Source organism: Choloepus didactylus, chromosome 8 (genome assembly GCF_015220235.1).
Source record: "Choloepus didactylus isolate mChoDid1 chromosome 8, mChoDid1.pri, whole genome shotgun sequence".
NCBI lineage: Eukaryota > Metazoa > Chordata > Mammalia > Pilosa > Megalonychidae > Choloepus > Choloepus didactylus.
In genome coordinates this window covers 104,311,207-104,336,557 of record NC_051314.1, presented here as the reverse complement: position 1 = coordinate 104,336,557, position 25,351 = coordinate 104,311,207, and the positions used below count along the sequence as shown (strand labels likewise).

General features: G+C 36.0%; 1 protein-coding gene across 8 annotated transcripts in view; it reads left to right on the top strand.

The window, feature by feature from the left end:
- Positions 1-25,351, top strand: part of CCDC91 (coiled-coil domain containing 91) — a 516,404-nt gene that overhangs the window by 299,125 nt on the left and 191,928 nt on the right. For all 8 annotated transcript variants that reach the window (XM_037844945.1, XM_037844940.1, XM_037844941.1 and 5 more), the window contains one exon: positions 3,682-3,789. In XM_037844945.1, the coding sequence (XP_037700873.1) occupies positions 3,682-3,789 (108 nt within the window). The remainder of the gene's footprint in view (positions 1-3,681; positions 3,790-25,351) is intronic.

The window sequence follows — 25,351 nt, the reverse complement described above, 5'->3', positions numbered from 1 at the left end:
TCCTAACTTGAATCCATGTAGCATGAGTGTCATATCGCATGGACAGGTAAAGAATTTAGGCCTAAAAAATCAGCAAATGGGTAGAACAATCTTATTTCAAAGTATCATCACTAATTTAAAGAATTAAATTAGCTGTCATAATTTCACTGAATTCCTTCATCATTAGCAGAGAACAAACAATAGTATTATCCCCATTTGTTAGATGTGAAATCTGACACAGAGAGAAGCACAGTGACTTGATCAAGCACACATAAGCAAACAGGAAGGGTTTCAAATAAAATCCAGGTCACTCAAGACTTAGTTTGCAAAAATTATACTGCCTCCTGGAAAGGCAGTACATGTGTCTTTAGGCCAAATATTTCCAACATCTAGATAGGTTTCTTTCTTTCCATGGTCTCTGATTTCATATTATGGTAAATGAGATGCACAGACTTTTAGTCTTTAGTAACCAGGTGCTTTATTTACTCCTAGTAAGGACTCTGAAGTGGCAATGTTTCAGTCAGACCTCTTTTTTCCTCTCCTTTTCTGTTTTTCTTTTTTCTAATTGAAACTGTAGCTCTTTTTTAAGTCAACTAGGAACAATATTGTGGCATCTGAGGTAGAGGCATATTCATATGGCAGTCTTTCAGAAAATTTAAGTATCTGGAAGGCAGACATGCAGAGTCTCTGTGCTGTACTTAATTTTAGAAACTTCTTAATTTTAATGTGTTGTCCATGGCACACAAAAAATTTTCACTGGGAGACTTTTGTGGTGTTTGAGGTAACAACTCTTATGTTACTAGAATCCCTTAACAACAGGGCCAACAGGAATGATTCCCTCTGTTCTGAAGATTTTTTTTGGTTTTCACAGCTTCCAAAGCACTTTATAGCATGGCTGGACTATATTGAATGTTCATGTTTAGCTCTACACTCATAATTTAACATTTTTCTTTTTGAATTGTATAATACTGCTGCACTGTAATTCAAATACATAGAAAAACTGCAATTCCAAATGCTTGAGATCTGTAACAGGATAAATTTTCAGCTGCCTCAACGTGACCTTGGTTACTTCTCCTTTTTTTAAGTTAAGGAAAAAAAGAGGGGAAAGAATCATTCATTTTTTAACCAGATTTTCTGAAATTTTAGTTAAGAGTTGCTGTTTTACTTTCTGAAAAAGAAATAGGATCAAATCCATCAATATCACTCTTTAGATTTCTGGAGCTTACACGTAACAAACACACATCTTCATTCTCCCCAGGGTTTGAGCTCACAGGGTCTGAATGTTACCTAACTTCTGTCAGCCTGTGTAGCAGGAGATCAGGAGCTGGGATTTGAATTTGACATCCATTTTTAGTAAATGAAAGCCCTAAGGACAGATCAGTCTTTCCTTCAGAGAAATATACTTCGTATGCCTTTTTATACTATATTTTAAAATCACCTGTCAATGATAGGTTTTAATCGCATGGTTTTTTTGTTTTGTTTTGTTTTGTTTTGTATCTGAGCACAGTTTTCTAAAATATTGAAATACTACTTTTGTCGAAATACTGTTATCAGAGATAGCTTAATATTTCCCTTCTAGCACAACCTCAGTTGGACTGGGTCACTGATCAGAGACGCGCGCGCATGTGTGTGTGTAATTAAATTAATATATGTGTTTGTATATGTTTTTATTTTATTTTATATTTACGTATAAGAAATCAAACTATATCAGTTTTTCCTTCTGAAATACAAGCCAACATAGCTATTGATGGAAGTTTCAGACCCCAAAATTAGAAAGAAGGTTGCTTTGAATACAGCCGAAAGAATCATTGAAGACTAAATCAGCTTGGAAACCAAGATCTGCTTTCAGAACAAAATCTACTCAGCTGCCATCATTTGGACACGTTGCTGCACAAATCATTTATTAGTAGGAAAAAAATAAAGCCATTCAAATTGTGTTTCTTAATTGTAGTTTGAGAATATTATTGTATTTCGTTTATTTACCTGTCCCCATGAAGTATATAATATACCAGAAATCACAATTGTGTATTTAAATTGTAGGATCATTTGGAACCATGGCAAGTAGGGAAGTGAAACAGTTCTTTCCATTAAACAAAACAATTCTGTCATTTCTTAAGTCACAGAAAAGGGTAGTAGTATTCTCTCTACAAAAGATTGTGTCTCTGTAAATAACATATAATGGTTATTCCAAAGGAATTGTCTGTAACTATACCATGCTTTAATTTAAAAACCGAAGTTCAGCAAATAAGTATATAGTGCCAAAGATAAATTAAGGTTTTATATTCTCTAGTCACCATGTAAGAGGATTAAATTTTAGGGTCTTATATAAATTAATATGCAATCTTTAGAAGATATATGTCCAGTAAATCAAAGGCTAAAACAGTTCTGATAATCTTCATGTTTTGATCAAACCTCAGAAAGAGCTGTATGTTCCTTTGGTTATTTACTAGCAATTCTTTCTGCAGCTTCAAAGTGATGCCTTCTGAATTATATGAGTAGTAGTATCATCAGACAGTCTAATATTTCCAAAAGAAAGTTATCTGAAAATTAGAGTTTATTAAGTATTTTTGTCTCCATTTAAAAAAAATACATATTTATTTAGTATCTTAATAGATTTTCAACCAACTAAATCTATTTTCAAAACTGATTATTTACGAGATTTGGCTTATTTTCCTTTTTCTGGTCAATGTGCCAAAGGTCTGTTTTCTATAAGACATGTCTGTTTCAACTTACTGTTTTGATTTTGAGTAGTTTGTTATCCAAATAGACTTTTAAAAATAGAATATTTACTAAAGAGCTTTTATATACATGATTGAGTGCATATTTTTAAATGATTTAGGATTTATAAATAGCATGTAAGATGTTATTGAAAGCATGTTAAGTATAATATAATTCCTTTAAAAAGAAAGGAAACAAGATGATAATATTCTAAGCATCTGTAATAAGGAAGTAAGTGGGTGGAATATCTTCAAATGTTGATTTTCCTTCTCTCAGAACAGCTTATGTCTTTATGTTTAACACACTGAGGTTCCAGGCTTTATACTCCCCAGTTAAGTTTGTCCAATGTCCCAAGTTTTATTACTTTTTATGAATACTGCCTTGGGGTTCTGACTTCTACGCTTTTACTTATACTGTTTCACATTAGGGGTGTGAACTTCCTGGGGGGCAATTCTTTTATCTTTGAAATTTCTCAAAGTTTCCATCTGCTTTTACTTGACTTGTGGTCTTGAAGATCATGCTTGGCTCATGAGATATTAGATTGTGCCGAGAGGATGTGGAGTTTTGTCAGCCAGTGAAATATGTCTGGGATTTTTGTTTTTTGTTGTTTTTTTTTTTTTTTTTTTTTCCCATCAGTTTTCATATACTCCTCATCCTGTGTGGTCTTCACTAAACTGAATCTATATTTAACAGAACCATGAACCCACTTTATCATCTTCTATGACTTGGCCTTTTTTGAGTAGAAGGTGTGTGGAAGCAATATGTGAGCCAAAAAAGTAACCTCAGCAATAGGAAAACAAAACTGAAGGCTTAAAATAGTGTTATATATGAATGTGCTACAATATTTACAAGTGCATATTTTGTAGATGCAGAAAGGTATCAGATTTCAGATATGCACAGATGTCAAAAAATTTTGCAAGCCAACAGTACCCTCCAAGTTTTGTTTGTGTTCCAAATGACATTTTTTTGTTTGTTTGTTTTCAGGCTCTCCTGCAGTCTTCAGTTAAGCAACAAGTAGAAGCCATTGAAAAACAGTACGTTTCTGCAATTGAGAAACAAGCATACAAGTGTGAAGAGTTGCTAAATTCTCAGGTAATAAAAGTGCACATCCATTATATATTTATACTTTTCTTTGAACTATCCCATCTCCTGAGCTCTATAACTATTTGTTTAGTTTCGTGCCATTTACTTTCCTTGGTGTACTTTGGAGAAAACTATGCTTATGTAAACTCAAAGGTAAAGTTTGGGAATTTTATGATAGACCCAGAATAGGACTACAGCACTAAAATATATAGTTTTCCCCAGATTAATGATAATTCTTAATGTTAAATTCTGGGTTATAATATTATTTGCCAAATAACAGAAGCAACGAGATAACTATGAAAGTGTTATGGCACTTGAAATGACTTTTAGTAGCATAAGATTTATAAATAACATTTGAATTTTTAAAGTAGTTATTATATATTTGAGTTACCTTTTGTTCCATATAGTCATTGGTTTCTATTTTGTATGATTTTTCTATTGATTTTATTCTTTTCTTGATTTAATGTCTTAGAATGCTTAAATTATTAGTTTATTTATATTAAACATACCTAAATTTGTTGAAGAGTATTGTTCTGGACATGCCATAGTATAAATAACGTATGCAAAATGTTCTCAACAATACTTTTGAATAAAACAAAACTTGGTAGGTGAAAATTGAATCAACTATAAAGGACTGTGTTTATATAATGAGAAGGAAATTTACTAAGAATTAGGAAAACAAATTCAGGTATAGGATTTAAATGGAGATGCCACAGCATCCCCTAAGATTGGGGTCACTTATATTAGATATTTTTGTATTTTAAAAAGAGGTCCAGAGGAGGAAATATATAGGGAATTTTCTCAATTTGACATAATAATCACACTTTTTTTGGTGCTGAAATATGAGGCTCTGAGAGGTATGTATCATATGACTTTGTGAATGGAAAGAAACATCACAGAGAAGAATTAAGTCATAGAATTCTGAAACATTATAGTGCATGTACTAGGGGAAAGGCTAGGTTATGCCCTTAACTCTCAGTGACTTCCAACAACAAAGATTTGTATCTTACTCATGTTGCATGTACATTGAGTATTGTCTTGGGGCTCTGTCTCCTGTATTCCTCACTCTGGTTACTAGATTGATAGTGTAGTTCCCATGTGAAACACTGCCTGTTGTCATTGTAGAGTGAAAGAAAGCTGTTGGATTTCCTACTAGTAATTTACTTTGGCCTGAAAATGTCCCTTCCACTCCCAGCTTATATCCACATAGCCCACCTAATCACAGGGGGGCCAGGGAGTGAAAATATACCATGAACCTGGAAGGCAGAGAGCAGTGAATACTTGGTAAGCAGCAATAATATACCATACTTTGTTCTTTGGTTACCAAATATTCAGTCTCCATCTCACAAGCAAAATTTCTAATTCTGTACCCATGTAAGAAAATCTGAAAGTCCCATTCATCCTCAATCTCAAGAGTCCAGGATCTCTGGGTGATACATGAGAATGGTATGCTGCAGTCTCTACATTACTAGGCCCAGATATGGTCCCTTTTGATCTGAAGACCTAGAAACTAAAATTATAAGTTATTACCTCCAACTTATCCAACATACAGTGTTGGACCCAAGCTGGGAATTTGCTGTAGACATTCCCAATAGGAAAGGTGAAACAGTTCTGAAATTTCACTGGGCTTATTAAATAAGAGTCTCTAACTTGGGGGTAGGGATTGTTCTTTGATTTTCCATGATTCTCTTTTCTGAGTTTAGGGACAGAGTCCCTAGCCTATTGTTCTTGGTGGTCTTTGGCTCCCCTTCCTTGGAGGTTCTTCATCTTCCAGTATCTTTGGTGGCTATATCTAATGTGGGTATTGGAGATAAATACTGTTTCTCAGCCTATTTCCTCTCCATAGAAAACTAGGGGCACAAGGGCCATTTTAGGTAGTGTTTAGTCACAGTCCAGGGTAATGATTCTTTTGACTTACCTGTTTTATTATAGTCAGTTCCAGCTGTCAACATCATACCCGTTATTTTACATTTATTAAATCTACTTCCTAGATTTTATATAAATATATAAATATATGCTTTATATCCCCATATTTACCTGTTTGCCTTTGTCCTTCTCTTCACTGCAGATAACTTCAACTTATTAAACCCTGTGGTCTTGTTCCCCTGAAACCTTTAGTCCAAATAAAAGTGTATTCTGGACAGTAGTAGTTTTGTTGAGTGTTTGCTTCAAGACACCTTCATCCATTGAGTTTTTTTTATTGTCAGTGTGATAAACATATCCTTGGTTTAAAGTTTGCAGCATAGCTGAATTTAGTGGACCTGTGTGCAAAGTTCTTAATTTTTTCTTTTCTAAGTTGAGATTAGGAAGTGGGTATCCCTGCAAGACCCCCAATTTTGGACATTTTCTATTTACTGTAATTCAGTGCTTGTGAATATGAGTTTTTGGAGCTTGTCTTTTTTTCTTATAATGCTTTATCAAAATAGCCAACAGCAACCAAAATACATCTGTAGCATAGCATTTTCCAGTGTTTTCCCTGAGAGCTACAACTTTTAGGTACATTATTTGTTTTCTAAGTTTTCATGGGTGACAGTTTTACTGTATGTTTCCCATTGCATGGCATGGATTGCCATTTTTCCAGCTTCTAAAAGTAGTTTCCTTGTTGCTTGCTACCTTGGCCCTAAATCAGTACCACATATTAGGTTTTATGTTATGGCAACATACAACTTCTAGTAACAGTTTCTGAATCAGTGAGGATAGTCCAGGTTATGCTGTAGGAGCAAATAACCCCAAATCTTAAAAGTATAAAAACAAGAAAGTTCTTTCTTACTCAAATGACATGTCCATTGAGGGTTGGCTGGGTACTTCAACTGTCATTATCCTCACTGTGGAACAAAAGCTGTTGAAGCATGCATGTTTTGGAATGTTGTCAGTCATGATGGCAGAAGGAAAGCAAGCAATTAAATACCCTAGCCTGAAAGTGACACCTATGACTTTTGCTCATAATTCATTGGCTGAAACTACTCATATAATTACACCCAACCAGTGATTGCAGTCCTATGATGTGCCTGGAAACAAGTGAACCAGAAATATTTGGTGAAGAGCACTTGAGGGTACCATAGGCTACCATAGGACACCATAGGACATTTGCAGGGTCATATTCAGTATGATAAAATTCTCTTCTAACAAACTACGGACCAAAAAGAAATATGATTAATAGATAAAATCATGTAAAATATAGAAATGGCCATCTCAGACTTATTGTTCAAATCATATTTCTTGAGGTGCGACTTGAAAATTATAATGAGTAGATTTAATACAACAACAACAAAAAAGAAATGATATTTTTGAGAGAAGTATAAAGTTAATAGCTGTATGGGTTCCTTAATATCATTTAGTTCAACTTTTTCTTTTTATTTTTTAATTAAGATTTTAAGAGAAATGCAAGTAACACTGAAGGAGAGTAGTTATAAACATGTGCCTTAGAGTTAGACTTTCTGAACTGATGCCTCATTTTGTCACCTAACTATGTTAACTGGAGCAAGTCTCTTAATATTTCACTTTTTCTTATCCTTAAAATGGACACATGATTCATACCTACCTTATAGGATTGTTACAAGTATTATATGACATCTGTTTGCAAAGTGCTTAGAATAGAGCCTGGCACATTCTAGGTGATTAATTGATATCAGCTACATCTTTATTATCTTTATTATTCTTGGCCAAGATCATTTGTTTAGCTAGTATGAGAACCAGGGCTAGGACTCAGGTTATCTAATTTATACTCTATAAAGAAAGGCTATTATTTATTTGTAGTTCATATTTTGTCCTGGGATTGGTATCAAAGAAGTTAACCTTTACATTTTTAAACATATATGTTGGGATTACTGCTGTATACGAAGACTCGATCAATCTTTTGCTCCTCTCTCAATTCCTTATTTAAGGAAGGCCCTTTATATGGCAAGCAACTCTGCTGGGTTATAGGGATACAACAGTGAACAAAGCATATTGCTTACTTCTAATTAGCAGGGGAGACAAATGATATACTTGTAAATGCAGAACAGTATGATAAGTAATGATGGAGTAAATAGTTAAGTAAGAGTACATTAAAGGAGACTGTAACTCCTCTCTTTGGTGTAAGACAATCCTTGTTGGAGTAATGATGAGTTCTCTCTCAGGGTTCATGTATCTAAGTGAGGTCAGAACTATGAGTTTAGCATGAGAAAGGTAGATGGAGTAGCACATTCTAAATCCTTTAGTTAAGAGATGATAAATGTTAGGGTTGTTGCTAGAGTGTCAAATGAATGATCTTTCTGTGTCATAGGAAGGATGATGATAAAAGACCCTGTCTGCTACATAAAGATTGGGCATTGTCTGAAAGAAAATTAGGTGCCATTAAGAGGCATTAATTAAAGAAATGACATTTGTTCAGATTTACATTTTAGATGTAATACTGTGACGATACTATAAAAATGAATTGATGGAAGAAAATATTAGAAGCATATAAATCTGTTAAAATACCTATTATACTTTATCCATGTGTAATTGTTGGACCAAAGGTTGGAATCTGAATATGGCTTTTTTTGGGTGACATGATTCAATCCCCAACAGTGGAAATAGAGATATTTTGATAGTTTTCAGCACTATCAATAGAAAAGAAATGAATTTGTGATAATACAAGAGGCAGTAAATGTTGATTGATAAAGGAGATTATGCATGTACACACACACACACATGTGCCCACATACATATATAATTATATATTTAATCATAATATGTGTGTGTGTATATAATATGTGTGTATATATGTATGTATAATATTTGAGTTTGGACATGTTGAGTTTGTAGTGCCTGTGGAATAGTCAGGATAAGAGTATAGCAGATAGTTGAATTATAGGGTCCAGAGCATATGAGAAAGCTAGTAATGGATGAATTTGGAAGCCATAAGTATATAGATGATTATTTAAAGTATTGAGATGGATGAGATCAGAGAATGTATGGAATGAGAAGAGAGTTCTGTGTAGGGCCCTGAGTATCCTCAATATATAAGGGGTAGCCTAAGAAAATTCATGAAGGAAACTGTGTAAAGCAAGAGAGATAGAGAAAGCCTTGAAATGTCTGCTCTACCTAAGGCGCATAAAAAGAGCATTTTGCACTAGAGAAAGTGGTGAACATTTTCAAATACTGCCGAATAAACGTGATAAGGCCTCATAAATGACCACTGAGATGGCAACAAGAAGATATCTTTGATGAGTAATTATGATGGAGTAGTGGAGGAACAAAATAGACAATTTCATGAGAAGTAAATAAGGAATGAATAAATAGAAACTGTATATAAGTTTTTGGAAGCTTAGATGCTGAACATAAGAGAATCCTGGAGATGGAGGCAGCTATGCAGGAGAATGTTTTTTTTTTTTTTCCTCTTGTGTTTTGGCCTAGATAGAGCTAATTTGTGTGGAATACCCTTCTCCAACCTTTACCTTTCACTTTCAACCTATTTGTGTCTTTGGGTTTAAGGTGAGTGTCTTGTAAACAGATGCCTCATATTTTTTTTATCCATTTTGCCAATCTTTGTCTTTGTATTGGGGAGTTTAATCACTGACATTCAATGTTACTACTCTAATGGCAGTACTTCTTCAACCATTTTATCCTTTGGCTTTTATAGGTTATATCTTATTTTTCCTCTCTCTTTTTTACCTTTTTAGTTACCATTACTGATATTCTTCATTTCTACACTCTCCGCCAAGCCCCTCTCTCCTGTCCTTTCCTTTCAGCCTGCAGGATTCCCTTTAGTATTTCTCATAGGGCAGGTCTCTTCTTAACAGACTCTCATCTTCTGCTTATCTGTGAATATCTTAAACTCTCCCTTATTTTTAAAAGAGTTTTGCCAGTTAGAGAATTCTTGACTGGCAGTTTTTCTCTTTCAGTATCTTGAATATATCGTACCACTGCCTTCTCACCGCCATGGTTTCTGATGAGATATCAGCGCTTAGTCTTATCGGACATCTCTTGTATGTAATGAATCACTTTTCTCTTGCTGCTTTTAGATTTATTAGATTTGGAGTATGTTATGCTTCTTAGACATGAATACCAATGCCTTTCATAAGAGTTGGGAAGTTCTCAGCTGTTATTTCCTCAGATATTCCTTCTGCCCCTTTCCCTTCTCTCCTCCTTCTGGGACACCCATGACACAAACGTTTTTATCTCCTCTGGCTTTTTTATTTGTTCCTTTTGACTCAGCCTTATCTTCCTATTTCTTGATATGACTTGTTATTTTTTTGCTGATATCTGGGCATCAGATTATCTTGGTGAGTTTATTCTGAAGGTCAGATTCTCTCTGTTGTTAGAGCATTTGTTGTTAACTGGGCTTGTCTTAATGCTCTTCTTTGACACTTGGTTTGCCCCTGTTACTTAACCAGGACTAGGCCAGATCCTTGAAGGATGCACACACCAGCTCCATAGGGCCCTGGTAAGAAGGCCAGGTAAAGATGCCTAATAGCCTTTAATTCCACTCCACAAGGGTATCCTTTCCTGGCTTGCCCAGCATATGCCATCTTCACCCTAAAGCCCTTTAGATGTCTTCTCAGACGTAGTTTCCTTGCCTGCCAACTCTCACGATGCAAGGTCTTCTTATCTCCTTGCCCACCCCAGGCAATGGTATAGCAGCACTGAGCCAGGCAAGTTGAAACTGCAGGTCTCCACAGTCCAGATTTGGTGACCAAAAGCTGGAACCGGGCTAGACCATGTCCTGTCCTGTTCTTGGGAAAGTGGGCCTCTGCTGCCTTTTCAGTCTGTCACTGCACCACCCTACTTCACGGCAGGGATCAGTGACCCCAAAGCTTTCTGTCCTTAAGAGTGGGGAATGAGTGACAGGAGCTGAGGCTGAGGAGGGTTATTCACAATGACTTACCATAGCCTGTCTTTCTCTTCATCTTTCACTGCCCTGGGTATTGCACAGCATTCCTCTCAGTCTCCCGAGCTTCAGAACCTTTGCTCTGGACTGTTTCTGCATTTTCCCATGTTGTTTTTCTTGGAGACAAGTGAGCCCAGCCTTTCCCTAATCTACCAGCTTGGATCCTTCTCTAGATTTTCTTTTTTTTTTGAACCACCTTTATATGCATGGGATAAATCCCACTTGATCAATCCTGGTGTATAATTCTTTGAATGTGCTATTGGATTTGGTTTGCTACTAATCTGTTGAGGATTTTGTATCTGTATGCATAAGGGATAATCATTTGTAATTTTCTTTCCTTGTAATATCTTTATATAACTTTTGTATTAGGGCTAGTTTGATCTCACTGAGTGACTTAGGAAGGGCTTCCTTCTCTTCAGTTTGTTGGGAGGGTTTAAGCAATATTGTTTTGAATTCTTCTTGGAATGTTTGGTCAAATTCACCTCTGAAGTTATCTGGTTCTGAGCTTTTTTTTCCTTGGGAGATTTTTCACTGTTAATTCAATTTCTTTAATTGCTATTGATCTGTTGAGATCTTCTGTTTTTTTCTTGAGTTAGTGTAAGTCATCTGTGTGTTTACATTTCAGCTAGGTCTCCTTTGTTGGCATACATAGTACATAATGTCTCCTTAAAATCGTTTTTAATTCATTGGTTTCTGTAGTAATGTCTCCCTTTCATTTCTGATATTAGTTATTTGTGTAATTTTTCTTTTTTTGTTTTAATTCTTGCTAAAATTTTGTTGATTTTATTGATCTTTGCAAAGAACTGACTTTTGCTTTTATTGAATTTCTTTTTTTTTAATAGTCTTTCATTTATCTACACCCTAAATCTTTGTCATTTCCTTCTTTCTGCTTGTTTTGGGGCTTAGTTTGCTCTTTTTGTAGGAGAGTTTCTGAATAGTCAATACTGAACAATAGTTCTTACGTTTTGTCGTAGGAAATCATTGGTGAGAAAATTTACCATGAAGCGGCAATAACCCTTAGAGCTTTATGTTATATTTGGATGAGGAGGTAGCATCTAGACAGCACTCCTCAGCCAGTTGCTGCTTGGGTCCTCCAGAAGTCTCACACGGAAAAAGAAGGTACTAGTTAATATAAGCTTCTGAGTAACTTTTAGGCATTTACAGCATTATTTCTGACAGGAAGGTGTTGTACCCCTCCCACTTTTATCTTTGTTGTAGCTGCACTGGTTTTATATATATAGGTAGGCACTATTTCCAGAGTACTTTTCTTTCACCAAATCTTTCCACTTAAAATTATCTATGTATAATGAGGGGGTATAGATATGTGTGCATGTCTTTGTATGTGTAATCAGACATACCCATCAATATGAAGGATTATACATATCTTTGTTATGTATATAGCACGTATATATGAATGTTTATGTGTGTATATTTATATGTAAATATGTATGGTTATATGAATATGTATGAATTGACCTCCTGTTTTACTTGGTCATTGCATTTAGATAAGTTGCTGTTGCTTTGGTGGCCTCTGTTCCTCCTGTTCTATGCTTGTATGTGGATCTCTGAGTATCTCTCCATCTCTTTCCATGATCACTAACATTCCCTCTGTGACCATCAGTCCCTTGATGAATGCTGGTAAGAACCTCCATCAGCTTCTAGATATTGGGCTTAAAATTCAGCATATTTGCTTACCCACAACTCTTAACATTCAAAGTGTGTGGTTATAGTCATGTCTGTACCACATATTCTTGATTACTATATTTTTGTAGTAAGTCTTGATATTGGTAGTATGATTTCTCCAACTGTGTTCTTTTACAAAACTTTTTCAACTCTAATTCCTTTGTTTTTTCAGTATGAATTTTATAGTGAACTTGTCAATTCTACAACTGTCTTGATACATTGATTAGAATTAAATCAATGAAAATGTAGTTCTGTTGACTCATGTGATCTATGAACAGGGATATGTCTTCACTTATTTGTCTGTTTTGATTTCTTTCATCAATGTTTTTTAATTTTCAGTGTGCAGATCTTACACATACTTTGTTAGATTTGTAACTATGCATGTTTTTAATGAAATTGCAGAGGGCACTATTTTAAATTTCGATTTTCAATTATTCCTTGTTAGTCGAAAGTCTATATCTCACATTAGAAAGGAGTAAAAAGTTCTAGGAGCTTTTTTATTTTAGTAAGTCTTGGCAGTTTTCTACATAGACAGTTATATTGTTTTAAAATAGAAATAGTTAATTTTTCTTTCTAACCTGTATGCTTATATTTCTTTTTCTTGCTTTAGTGCACTGGCTAGTATATTAAAGTACAGTTAGGAGTGGTGAATGTATATATTCTTGCATTGACCCTAATCTTGGAGGAAAGTATCCAGGCTTTAACCATTAATTTTTTCCATCTGCAGTACCTAATCTGCTGTTAAACCAATCCAGTATATTTGCCTCACATGTTGCATTTTTTATTTCTACACATTAGGTCTTTTTTTCATCTTCCATGTCTCTTCTCAACATGCTTTTGTACTCCTCTACCTTATGGAATATGGTTATAATAACTTTTAATGTCCAAGTGTACTAACTGTGTCTAAATTCTGGGTCAGATTTGAATGATTTCTTTTCCTCCTCATTATGGGTTTTATTTCGCATCTTCTTTCATGCCTGGTAATTTTTATAGGATTCCAGTCGTGAATTTTACATTTTGGGGTGCTGGATATTATATTTTAAAACATGTTTCCTGGGATATAATTAAGTTACCTGGAAATGGTTTGATTATTTCAAGCTTGGTTTATGTTTTGTTAGGTGAGATCAGAGCACTTTATAGTCTAGCGCTGATTTTGTCCCACTATTGACGCAATACTCTTTTAATAACTCGACCCAATATCCTAAGTTATGAAGTTTTTTCACTACGACTTATGGGAATACTGATTATTCCTGGACCCATGTGCACTTTAGGGATTGTTCTCTCTTCTTCTTTTGGATGCCTCTTTACTGATCTTGAAAGTTTCTTCACATGCATAAATTGGTCAGTACTCAGCCAATGGATTCTTCAAAGGGAAGTCCATTCCCTTTGAAGATCTCCAGAACTCTCACTCTTCCTGTGCAACTCTTTCCTCACTGGTACTCTCTTAGGTGAATTCTGTCTTGCCATGACTTCTCCATACTCTCAACTCTGTCTCATCAACTAAAAGAGACTCTCAGACTTTGCCTAGGTGTTCTGCCTGCAGTGAGTCATGGGAACACACTACAAGCACTAAAATTAGGGTGTGTTACCTCATTTTCCCCCTCTGTGAGGAGTGTTCTGCACTTCTTATAATCCAGTGTCTTAACAACATTTCATATGTTTTTTCCTGATTTTTAGTTAAAAAAAAAAGGAAGACTTATATCTGGTTTCTGTAACTCAATGTCTATCAGACATGACAGCAGGTATTGGCTTTTAAATAGGCAATAGGATGACAAAATAAAAATTCACAAATAAAACTTAAAAATATAAACAGAAAATTAAAAGAAAAAACTATGGAAAATGTTCCAGAATACAAGAAAGGTAGGAACAGATTTGTAAGATTTTTAACAAGTCATTCCGCTGGAATAGATTCATTTGTGAAACAAATAAAAGTTTAGGAAACTCTTATTTCTTAGCATCAAAAATATCAAAGGGTCAGAGTAATTAATAAAGTCAATAAAAAGTATGATTAAATTAAGTGCTCAGTAGCTAAAATATAAAATGTTTTTGAATCTTTGACAAGTGAACTTGATATTGCAGAAGGAGGAATTACTGATAGAATAAATGTGAGGGAGATGTACTTATGATGAACAAGAAATTAATAAAGACATGGGGGAAAAAAAGAGAAAATATAACAGAAGAGACCTAGTATCCCAATCATAGATGTCTAATCTTTAACTCATGGTAGCTTCCAAAGAAGAAAAAGGGCAAATTAATTAAAGTGACAATCAAATTATAATAAAAGAAACCTTCAAAACCCAGAAAAAATAGCCCTTGAAGAGTAAAATTTGAAGAGTAAAAACAGTATCTGTAAAGTTGGTTTCATAGTTTGCCAGGGCTGCTGTGACAAATACCACAGAATGTGTTTGGTTAAACAACATAAATTTATTGTCCCACGGTTTGGGAGTCTAGAAGTCCAGTACTGTGATATTGGCAGGACTAGCTTTCTCCTGGAGTTTCTAGCATCCTGGCATTTCTGTGTCTCATGGCGATCTCACTCTCCTTGCATTTGCTCCTCTGATGTCTGCTGACTTCTGGCTTCTGCTGACTCCTGGCTTCTACTGACTGATGGCATCCAGATTTCCTTTGCTTATAAGGACTCCAGTCATAGGTATTAAGGCCCACTCAGATTCAGTTTGGCCTCATCTAAATAGGATCATCGAAGATTTTATTTACAAAAAGAGTCCACACCTTGAGGATAGTGGGAAGATGGCAGAGTACGGAGTTCCAGGATTCAGTTTTTCCTCCAAAACAACTATTAAAGGCAGGAATTGTCTAAAACAGCTATTTTGAAACTCTGGAGGTCAGAAGAACACTGTACAGGGAAGTGTACACTGTCCAAAGAATGGGAGGAAGAGGCTGGTAATTACGGTAAAGAACAGTAAATTGTTTTTTCTACACAGAGCACCAGGAGCCCAGCCCCCACTCTTGAAGCATGCTGCCTTGGGTTCCCATCCCTGGCTAGCTCGCTGGTGACAGAAAGGACATAAATGTCCTCTTCACCAAGATCAGGGTGGGGGGGTGGATGACTGAGCAGTGACCACAGCTATTGATTAGCAAATTTGGATTGCTGAAGGCCCCAGCTCTGATGGCAGCTACTGTTTCAACATATCCTAGAAAAAGGCAGCAGCAACTATCTTTTGAGCCTACCCTGGATAGGGGCCACAACAGTATAGACTTAAAGAGGCTGCATTTTCTTAGGGCTCTGGGGGAGAGTTAGCTGAATGTGGCATTTGCTGAGCAGGCTAGGAAAGCTTAGCTTTGGGGAAGCATCAGAGAAGTGTTGGGCACCCTTCCTGATCCCCTCCCCATGGCATTTTGGATCCAGTCTGTACCCCCCTTCATGGGTTCCTGACCATATTTTGATTGGGAAAGATTGATCTAGGAAAGTTCCCTCAGGCATGCCCCTCCTCCCAGAGTTGGCCCTCCAGGCTAAAGCAGCTTGAGAAAATGAAGGGAGTGTGATCAGCCATAGAAGGAGACAGTCCGGGGCAAAGGCCTGTGGTCTTTCAACAAGGAGCAGAGAGAGGATTCTCTGGGGAAACAGAGGGGACAATCAAAATCCTATAAATGGGGAAATACAAAAACAACTAACAAGCAAGCACTCAGGACAAGACAGAGGCTCAGAAGGAGGGAAGATCTTGTACCCTGCATTCACCCTGGGCAGATCTTCCTGATAGGGCTGAAGCTCAAGAAAATCTCTGACTTAATGAAAGCTGGTTACAAAATCAAGAAACAGACATCTCGGGAAATAAATCCCAGAGTTAACATTTTAAAATATTAAAATGAACAGTGGGCCACAAAGGTGTACATGACAAACAAAGAAACAGGAAATGATAGAATAGGATAAAAATAGACAAAACACCAATGAATAAGACAAGAATGTAGACATACTGAACGAAGCATTTAAAAAATGATATTAGAAATGCTCAAGGAGTTGAAAGAAAATACAGAGAAAGAATTAAAGGATACCAGGAAAACAATGAACAAACAGTATGACACTCTTACTAAAGAGATAGAAATTTTAAAAAGGAACCAAATAGAACTACTGGAGTTGAAGCCCAAAATAACTGAAATGAAAAATGTCCAGGAGGGACTCAACAGCAGATTGGAGCTGGCAGAAAAATCAGTGACCTTGAAGAGACAACACTTCGAATTAGGCTGAGGAGCAGAAAGAAGCATTAAAAGGAAAAATAACCTAAGACACCTCTGGGACACCATCGAGGACACCAATGTACACATTCAAGGAGACCCAGAAGGAGAAGGAGGACAGAAAGGGGCAGAAGGAATAGGCAAAGAAATAATGACAGAGAACTTCCCAAACTTAGCAAAAGATGTGGATATGTACATTCAAGAAGTCCAGAGAATACCAAACAGGATAAACATGGAGGAAAACACACTCCATAATAAATTGTTCACACTATTGAATGCAAAAGACAAGGACAGAGTTCTGAAAGCTCCAAGAGAAAAGCAACATGTGTTGTGCAAGGGAGTCCCAATTAGATTAAGGGCCCGTTTCTCGTTAGAAACCATGGATGCGAGAAGACAGTGGGTTGAAATACTTAAAGTGCTGAAGTAAAACAGCTGGCAGCCAAGAATTTTTTGTTTGTTTAAATACATTTTTAATTATCTAGGCAAAGGAGGCATACATTCTTCTAAAATCTGAGGCATTATAGAAAAAGTTGAAGTCCCTTTTTTTATTTTTAATTAAATTCAGTTTTATTGAGATATATTCACATACCATACAGTCATCTATGATGTACGATCAACTGTTTACAGTAACATCATATAGTTATGCATTCATCACCCCAATCTATTTTTGAACATTTGCCCTATACCAGAAAGAATGAGAATAAGAATAAAAAATAAAAGTAAAAAAGAACACCCAAATTACCCCCCCATCCCACCCTATTTTTCATTTAGTTTTTGTCCCCATTTTTATAATCCATCCATACACTGGATAAAGGGAGTGCAATCCACAGGGTTTTCACAATCACACTGTCACCCCTTGTAAGCTACATTGTTACACAATCATCTTCAAGAGTCAAGGCTACTGGATTGGAGTTTGATAGTTTTAGGTATTTACTTCTAGTTATTCCAATTCATTAAAACCTAAAAGTGTGATCTATATAGTGTGTAAGAATGTCCACCAGAGTGACCTCTCAACTCCATTTGAAATCTCTCAACCACTGAAGCTTTATTTCGTTTCATTTCACATCCCGCTTTTGGTCAAGAAGATGTTCTTAATCCCACACTGCCGGGTCCAGATTCATCCCTGGGAGTCGTATCCTGAGTTGACAGGGAGATTTACACCCCTGGAGTCAGGTCCCATGTATGGAGGAGGGCCAGCCAAGAATTTTGATACAGAGAGACTCATTCCAAAAATGAAGGAGAGATTAAGACATTCCCAGAGAAACAAAACCTGATGAAATTCATCACCACTAGACCTGCCCTACAAGCAGTGCTAAAGGGATTTCTTCAGAGTGAAAGGAAATAACACTAGACAGTGGCAATAAAGAAAGATGTAAGGTAAAGGCAACCATTTGGGTAATTATAAATGCCAGTATTTTTGTTGTGTACTGTTTTATATGTAACTGCACTTCTTATTTCCTACAGGTGCTAAAATGTAGATGCATAGAAGGTAATGAAAAATTTGTGGTTTTGGACATACAGTGTTGATAAGTGAAAATAACTACAAAAAAAGGTGGGGACATAGGGATATAGGACAAGTATGTGTGCATGCTATTGAAATTAAGTTGGTATCAAACCAAATAGGTTTGTTATATGTTTAGGATATTAAACATTAACCCCTTGATAATCATGAGGAAGATAGAGAAAAATATATATCCAGGTAGAAATGAGAAGGCATTCAACATAGGATAACAAAAGGAATCAAATAAATATCAAGGTAATTAATGGAACAATAGAGAGACAAAAAAAGGTATAAGACTTTAAATGGTTAAATAGCAAAATGGCAGAAAAACGTCCTGTGTTATCAGTAGTGACTTTAATTTTAAGTAGATTAAACTCTCCAATCAAAAGGCAAGAGAATGGCAGAATGGGTGAAGCGTCATGACCCAACTGCATGCTGTCTTCAAGAGACTCACCTTAAATTCAAAAATACAAATAGACTGGAAGTGAAAGACTAGAAAAATATACCATGTGAATAGGAACCAAAACAGAGCTGGGGTAGGTATACTAATATCAGAAAAAATAGACTTTAAGTCAAAAACTGTTACAAAGGACAAAGGGGGTCATTTTATACCATTAAAGGGGACAATTCACCAAGAAGATGTAATGATTATAAATATATATGCACCTAACAGTATAGTCCCAAAATATATGAAGCAAAGAGTGACAGATTTGAAGGGAGTAATTGACAGTTCTACATTAATAGTGGGACACTGTAATACATCATTCTCAGTAAAAGGCAGAACATCTAGTCAGAAGAACATTAAGGAAATAAAATATTTGAATAACTCTAAGCTAACTAGACCTGACCAGCATATATAGAACATTTCACCCAACAACAACAAAAAAATGCATTCTTCTCAAGTGCACAGAGATCATTCTTCAGGGTAGACCATATGTTATGTCATAAAACAAGTCTCAGTAAATTAAAAAGTTGAAATCATATAATGTGTTTTCTCCCACCACAATGGAATGAAGCCATAAATCAATAATAGAGGGAGAAACAGAATCCACAAATAAGTGGAAATTAAACAACATACTCTTAAACAACCGATGGGTTAAAGAGGAAATCAGAATTGAAATTAGGAAATATATTGAGGTTAATGAAAATGAAAATACAATATACCAAATCTTATGGGATGCAGTAAAGGAAGTGTTTGCTGAGATTCTAATTGATAGCTCTAAATGGTTACAGTAAAAAGGATTAAAGACTTCAAATCAGAAGCGTACATCAAAACTGGAAAAACTAGAAAAATAGCAAACTAAACCCAAAGGGAGAGAAGGAAAGTAATAACAAAAATTAGAGCAGAGATAAATGAAATGGAAAACAAACAAATAAAAAACAATACAATAAATAAAACTAGAAGTTGGTTTTTTTGAAAAGATAAATAAAATTGACAACCCTTTAGCTAGACTGACAAAAGAAAAGAGAGGATGTAAGTAAATAAATCAGTAACAAAAAGGGCTGCATTACTACCAACCCCACTGTACTAAAGAGGACTATAAGAGGAAACCATGAAAATGGTACTTCAATAAATTACATAACTGGATGAAATGGACAAATTCTTAGGAACACACAAAGTACCTATGTTGATTCAAGAAGAAATAGAAGATCTCAACACACCAATTACTAGTCGAGATTCAATCAGTAATCAAAACCTTCCTGTGCCAGTTTGAATGTATCATGTCACCCAAAACACCATTATCTTTGATGTAATCAGTGTTGATTAGACTGTAATTCTTTGAGTGTTTCTATGGAGCTGCAACCCACCCAATTGTGGGTGATGACTCTGATTGGATAGTTTCCGTGGAGATGTGACCCCACCCATTCAGGGTGGTTCTGAATTAGTTCATTGGAGCACTACATAAGCTCAGACAGAAGAGCGGGCTTGCTACAGCCAAGAGGGACACTTTGAAGAATGCACAGGAGTTGAGAGAGGAGCTGCAGATGAGAGACAGTTTGAAGACAGCCATTGAAAGCAGACTCTTGCTCTGGAGAAGCTAAGAGAGGACAAATGCCCCAGGAGTAACTGAGAGTTATATTTGGAAGAGCTGCAGCCTGGAGAGGAATGTCCTGGGAGAAAGCCATTTTGAAACCAGAACTATGGAGTAGATGCCAGCCATGTGCCTCCCCAGCTAACAGGGGTTTTCCAGACCCTATTGGCCATCCTCCAGTAAAGGTACCCGATTGTTGATGCATTACCTTGGACACTTTATGGCCTTAAGACTGTAACTGTGTAACCAAATAACCCCCCTTTTATAAAAGCTAATCCATTTCTGGTGTTTTGCATTCTGGCAGCATTAGCAAACTAGAATACCTCCCAACAAGGAAAAGCCCAGGACCAGATGACTTTACAGGGAAGTTCTACCATACATTCCAAGAAGACTTAACCTCACTTCTTCTTGAGCTCTTCCAAAAATTGAAGAGGTGGGAACACTCCATAATTCATTCTATGAAGCCAGCATCACCCTCAAACCAAAGCTGGATAATGACATCATTAGAACAGAAAACTATGGATTAATATCTCTTATGAATATGGATGTGAAATCCTCAACAAAGTACTAGGAAACTGAATCCAACAGTATATTAAAAGAATTATATATCATGATCAAGTGGGATTTATCCCTTGTATGCAAGGTTGGTTCAGCACACGAAAAGCAATTAATGCATTACACCACATTAAAAGAATGAAGAAAGAAACCACATGATCATTTCAATTGTTGCAGAAAAAGCATTTGACAGAATCCAGCACCCCTTCTTGGAAAAAACACTTAAATTCTAGGAATAGATGGAAGCATCCTCAATTTGATAAAGGGCATATATGAAAAGCCTGCAGCTACATTTTACTTAATGATGAAAGCCTGAAGACTTTCCGTTTAAGATCAGAAGTTAGACAAAAAATGCCCGGTGTTACCACTGTTATTCAACATTTTACTGGACATTCTTGCCAGAGAAATTAGACCACAATAAGAAATAAAAAGCATCCAAATTGGAAAGAAAGAAGTAAAACTTTCTATTTACAGGTGATATGATCCTACATATGGAAACTCCTGAAAAATCCACAGCAGAGCTTCTAGAACTAATAAAAGAATTCTGCAAAGTGGTGGGATACGAGATCAACACCCAGAAAACCGGTTAGTGTTTGTGTACATGAACAGTGAACAATCAAAAGAAGAAATAAAAAAAATTACATTCACAATAGCAACTAAAAGAATAAAATATGTAGAAATAAATTTAACCCAGGATTGTAAAGCACTGTACACAGAAAATTATAAAACATTGCTAAAAGAAATTTAAGAAGACCTAAATAAATTGAACAGCATTCCATGTTCTAAATACCATTTAGATGTCAATACTACCCAAAGCACGTTATAGATACAATACAGTCCCAATAAAATTTCCAACAACGTTCTTTACAGAAATGGAAAAGCCTGTGTTAAAATTTATATGGACGAGTAATGACCCCAAATAGCTAAAGCCATCTTGAAAAAGAATAATAAAGTTGGAGAACTCACATTTAATAATAAAGTTGGAGGACTCACATTTCCTGATCTTAAAATTTATTACAAAATCTGTTGAAGTAGAATTTTGGACAAATTCATTAAGACATTTTAAACGGATATATATATACACACACACATATACACACACACACACACACACAGAGTTTTATTTATATATATTCACATACCCTACAATAATCCACAGTGTACAGTCATTTACAGTACCATCATATAGTTATGCATTCATCACCAGAATCAATCTTTGAACCTTTTCCTTACTCTAAAAAACTAACTAAATAAATAAAAGTAAAGAAAAACACCCAAAACTTTCCATACCCCCATCCGACCCTATGTTTCATTTAATTTTTTTCCCCATTTTTCTACTCATCTGTCCATACACTAGATAAAGAGAGTGTGAGCCACAAGGTTTTCGCAATCACAGTCACACAGTGTAAGCTACATAGTTAGAGTACTGGGTTGCAGTTTGACAGCTTCAGGTATTTCCCTCTAGCCATTCCAACAGCCTAAAAACTAAAAAGGGATTTCCATATAATGTATAAGAATACCCTCCAGAGTGACCTTTCAACTCCATTTGAAATCTCAGCCACTGAAACTTTATTTTGTTTCATTTTGCTTCCCCCTTTTGGTCAAGAAGATTTTCTCAATCCCACAATGCTGGGTCCAAACTCATCCCCGAGAGTCATGCTCCATGTTGCCCAGGAGTTTTATACCCCTGGGAGTCATGTCCCATGTAGAGGGGGAGTGCAGTGAGTTCACCTGCCACGTGAGCTTACAGAGAGAGAAAAGGCCACACCTGAGCAACACAGAGGTTCTCTGGGGGAGACTCTTAGGCACAATTGTGAATAGTCTTAGCCTCTCCTTTGCAGCAACAAGCTTCATAAGGGCAAGCACCAAGACTGAGGGCTCATCCTACTAACATGTTAGTCCTCAAAGTTTGTGAGAATATCAGTAATAACCCAGATGGGGAAGTCCAACATTTACACATTTTTCCCCCAGTTCCTCAGGGGGGCCTGCAAATATATTTTTATTCTCTGCCCAAATTACTGTGGGATGTGTCAGGATTTCACAGTAACCTGTACAAACCTACCAGATCTCACTTGCTATTCAAGTAATTTTATGGTATATGAATAAACTGACCATATAAGTTAAATTTTATTGTGCTTCAGAGAATGTAGATCCTGCACCAAATAAACATCTCTTCCCTTGGTCTCACCCAAAAGTTGAAGTTTTAAAACAGTCAGTATTGTCCTTTACCCTTTGGCCTGATTTGCCTTAGTCCTAACCAGATCTGCTTCATTCATATCTCCAATTGAAGTCTGAACTCCTTTTCAGGTTTTTTAACAGTTGCTATATGAGGTAATGCTGACTTTCATAGCTGCCAAGCTCTAGCTCTGAATTTCAGGTGCCACACAGATACCCAAAGTTCCAGAGAACAACCAGGTTAAACACAAAGAGCTCAGCATCTCAGAATTTGGAAATAACCATGACAACTCAGGAATAGATGTGACTGCTGTAAGAGCTTACAGTCTAGGGACCAATACAATGAGCATTCCCTTGATAAGCTGTGTTCTAAGATTCAATTCTCAGAGTTTACCCTTATAGTTAGTCCATACTAGTAAGGCATTATGTTTGTCTTTTTGTTTCTGGCACATTTCACTCAAATTGCTTTCCTCAAGATCCATTCACCTAGTTGCTTATCTCACAGCTTCATTCCTTCTTGCAGCTGCTCAATATTCTATTGCATGCATACATCAGTTTACAATGCTGTTCATCAGTTGATGTACCCTCAAGGCCACTTCCATCCATTGCAAATCATGAATAGTGCCACCAAACATACAAAGCAATGTAATTATAAAGAGAGACAACACCACCATTACCAAGAATCCCATACCTTTCCCTTATACCCCCCTCGCATAGACGTTTAACTTTGGTATCTTGCCTTTATTACATTTAATGGAAGCATATTACAATGTAACTGTTAACCATGGGCTCCAGTTTTCTTTGATTATATTTTTCCCAATAGTTTCCCTTTATGAACCCCTTGCAAGATTGATATTCATTTGTTCTAGCACATGTACGTACATTTTTAAATCTTTAAATTTAGTCACCATATTTGACCACTCGAGGTTTCACTAAGCTATACAGTCCCAGTCTTTATAGTCTATCTTTCCTTCTGGTGTCATACTTGCACTGAGTACTCCTTTTTCAGCTTTACTCACAGACATCTTTGTTCATTGTATTTACAGTATTGTGCTACCATCACATAGCATTGTGCTCTCCATTTCTGGATCTATACATTCAATCCTGTTGAGCATTCTGCACTCCTTCAGGGTCAAATGCCCAATCTCTACCCTCTTTCTATCTCCTGATAACCTGTGTTCTCAGCTTTTAACCCTCAAAGTTTCTCATTAATGTTAGTTCATATTAGTGAGACCAACCATACGGTATTTGTCCTTTTGTTTCTGGCTGACTTTGCTCAACATAACATCCTCAAGGTTCATCGACATTATATGTTCCGTAACTTTGTTCTGTCTTACAGCTGCAAAAAATTCTATCATGTGTATATACCACAGTTTGTTTATCCACTCATCCAGTCATGGGCATTTGGGCTGTTTCCATCTCTTGGCAGCTGTGAATAATGCCACTATAAGCATCGGTTTACAAATGTCCCTTCATGTCTTAGCTTTCATTCCTCTGAGTATATACCTAGTAATGGAATTGCTGGATCATATGGCAATTCTATACTTTGCTTCCTGAGGAACTGCCACACTGCCTTCCTGGGTGGCTGCACTATTCTATATTCCCACCAACAGTGAAAAATGTGCTTCTTTGTCCACATCCTCTCTAGCACTTGTAATTTTCTGTTTTTTGGATAATGGCCATTCTAGTAGGTGTGAGATGATATCTCATTGTGGTTTTGATTTGCATTTCCCTAATAGCCAGCGAAGTTGAACATCTTTTCATATGTTTTTGAGCCATTTGTATTTCCTCTTCAGAAAAGTGTCTATCCATGTCTTTTGCCTATTTTTAAATGGAGTTGTTTGTCTTTCTGTTGTGAGTTGTAGGATCTCTTTATATATTCTGGAAATTAAACCTTTATTTGATATGTGGTTTCTAAATATTGTCTCCCATTGAGTAGGGTGCCTTTTTACTTTTCTGACAACGTCCTTTCATTTAAACATGAAATGTTCAAAATGTATAATTCTTTGATTGTTCATGCTTTGAGTGTAAAATCTAGGAAACCACCTCCTATCACAAGATCTTTAAGATATTGCCCTATATTTTCTTCTAAGGGTTTTATGGTTTTAGTGACAATGTTTTGTTCTTTGATCTATTTCCAGTTAATTTTTGTATAAGGTGTGAGGTAGGAGTCCTCTTTCATTCTTTTGAAAGTGGATAGCCAGTTTTCCAAACACCAGTTATTGAAGAGGCTACTCTGTCCCAGTTGCTTTGGCTTCACTGCCTTATCAAAGATCAGTTGTCAATAGATAAGCGGGTCTATTTATGAACACTCCATTCGATTCCATTGGTCAATATATCTGTCTTTATTCCAGTACTATGCTGTTTGACCAGTGTACCTGTGTAGTATCCTTTAAAGTCACTTAGTGTGACATCTCTGACTTTGTTTCTCTTTCTCAAGATATTTTTGGGAATTTGCGGCACATTGTGCTTCCAAATAAATTTAGTTTTAGGTTTTTTATTTCTGCAAAATAAGTTGTTGGGACATTAAGTTGTATTGCATTGGATCTATAAATCAAGTTAGGTAGAATTGACATCTTA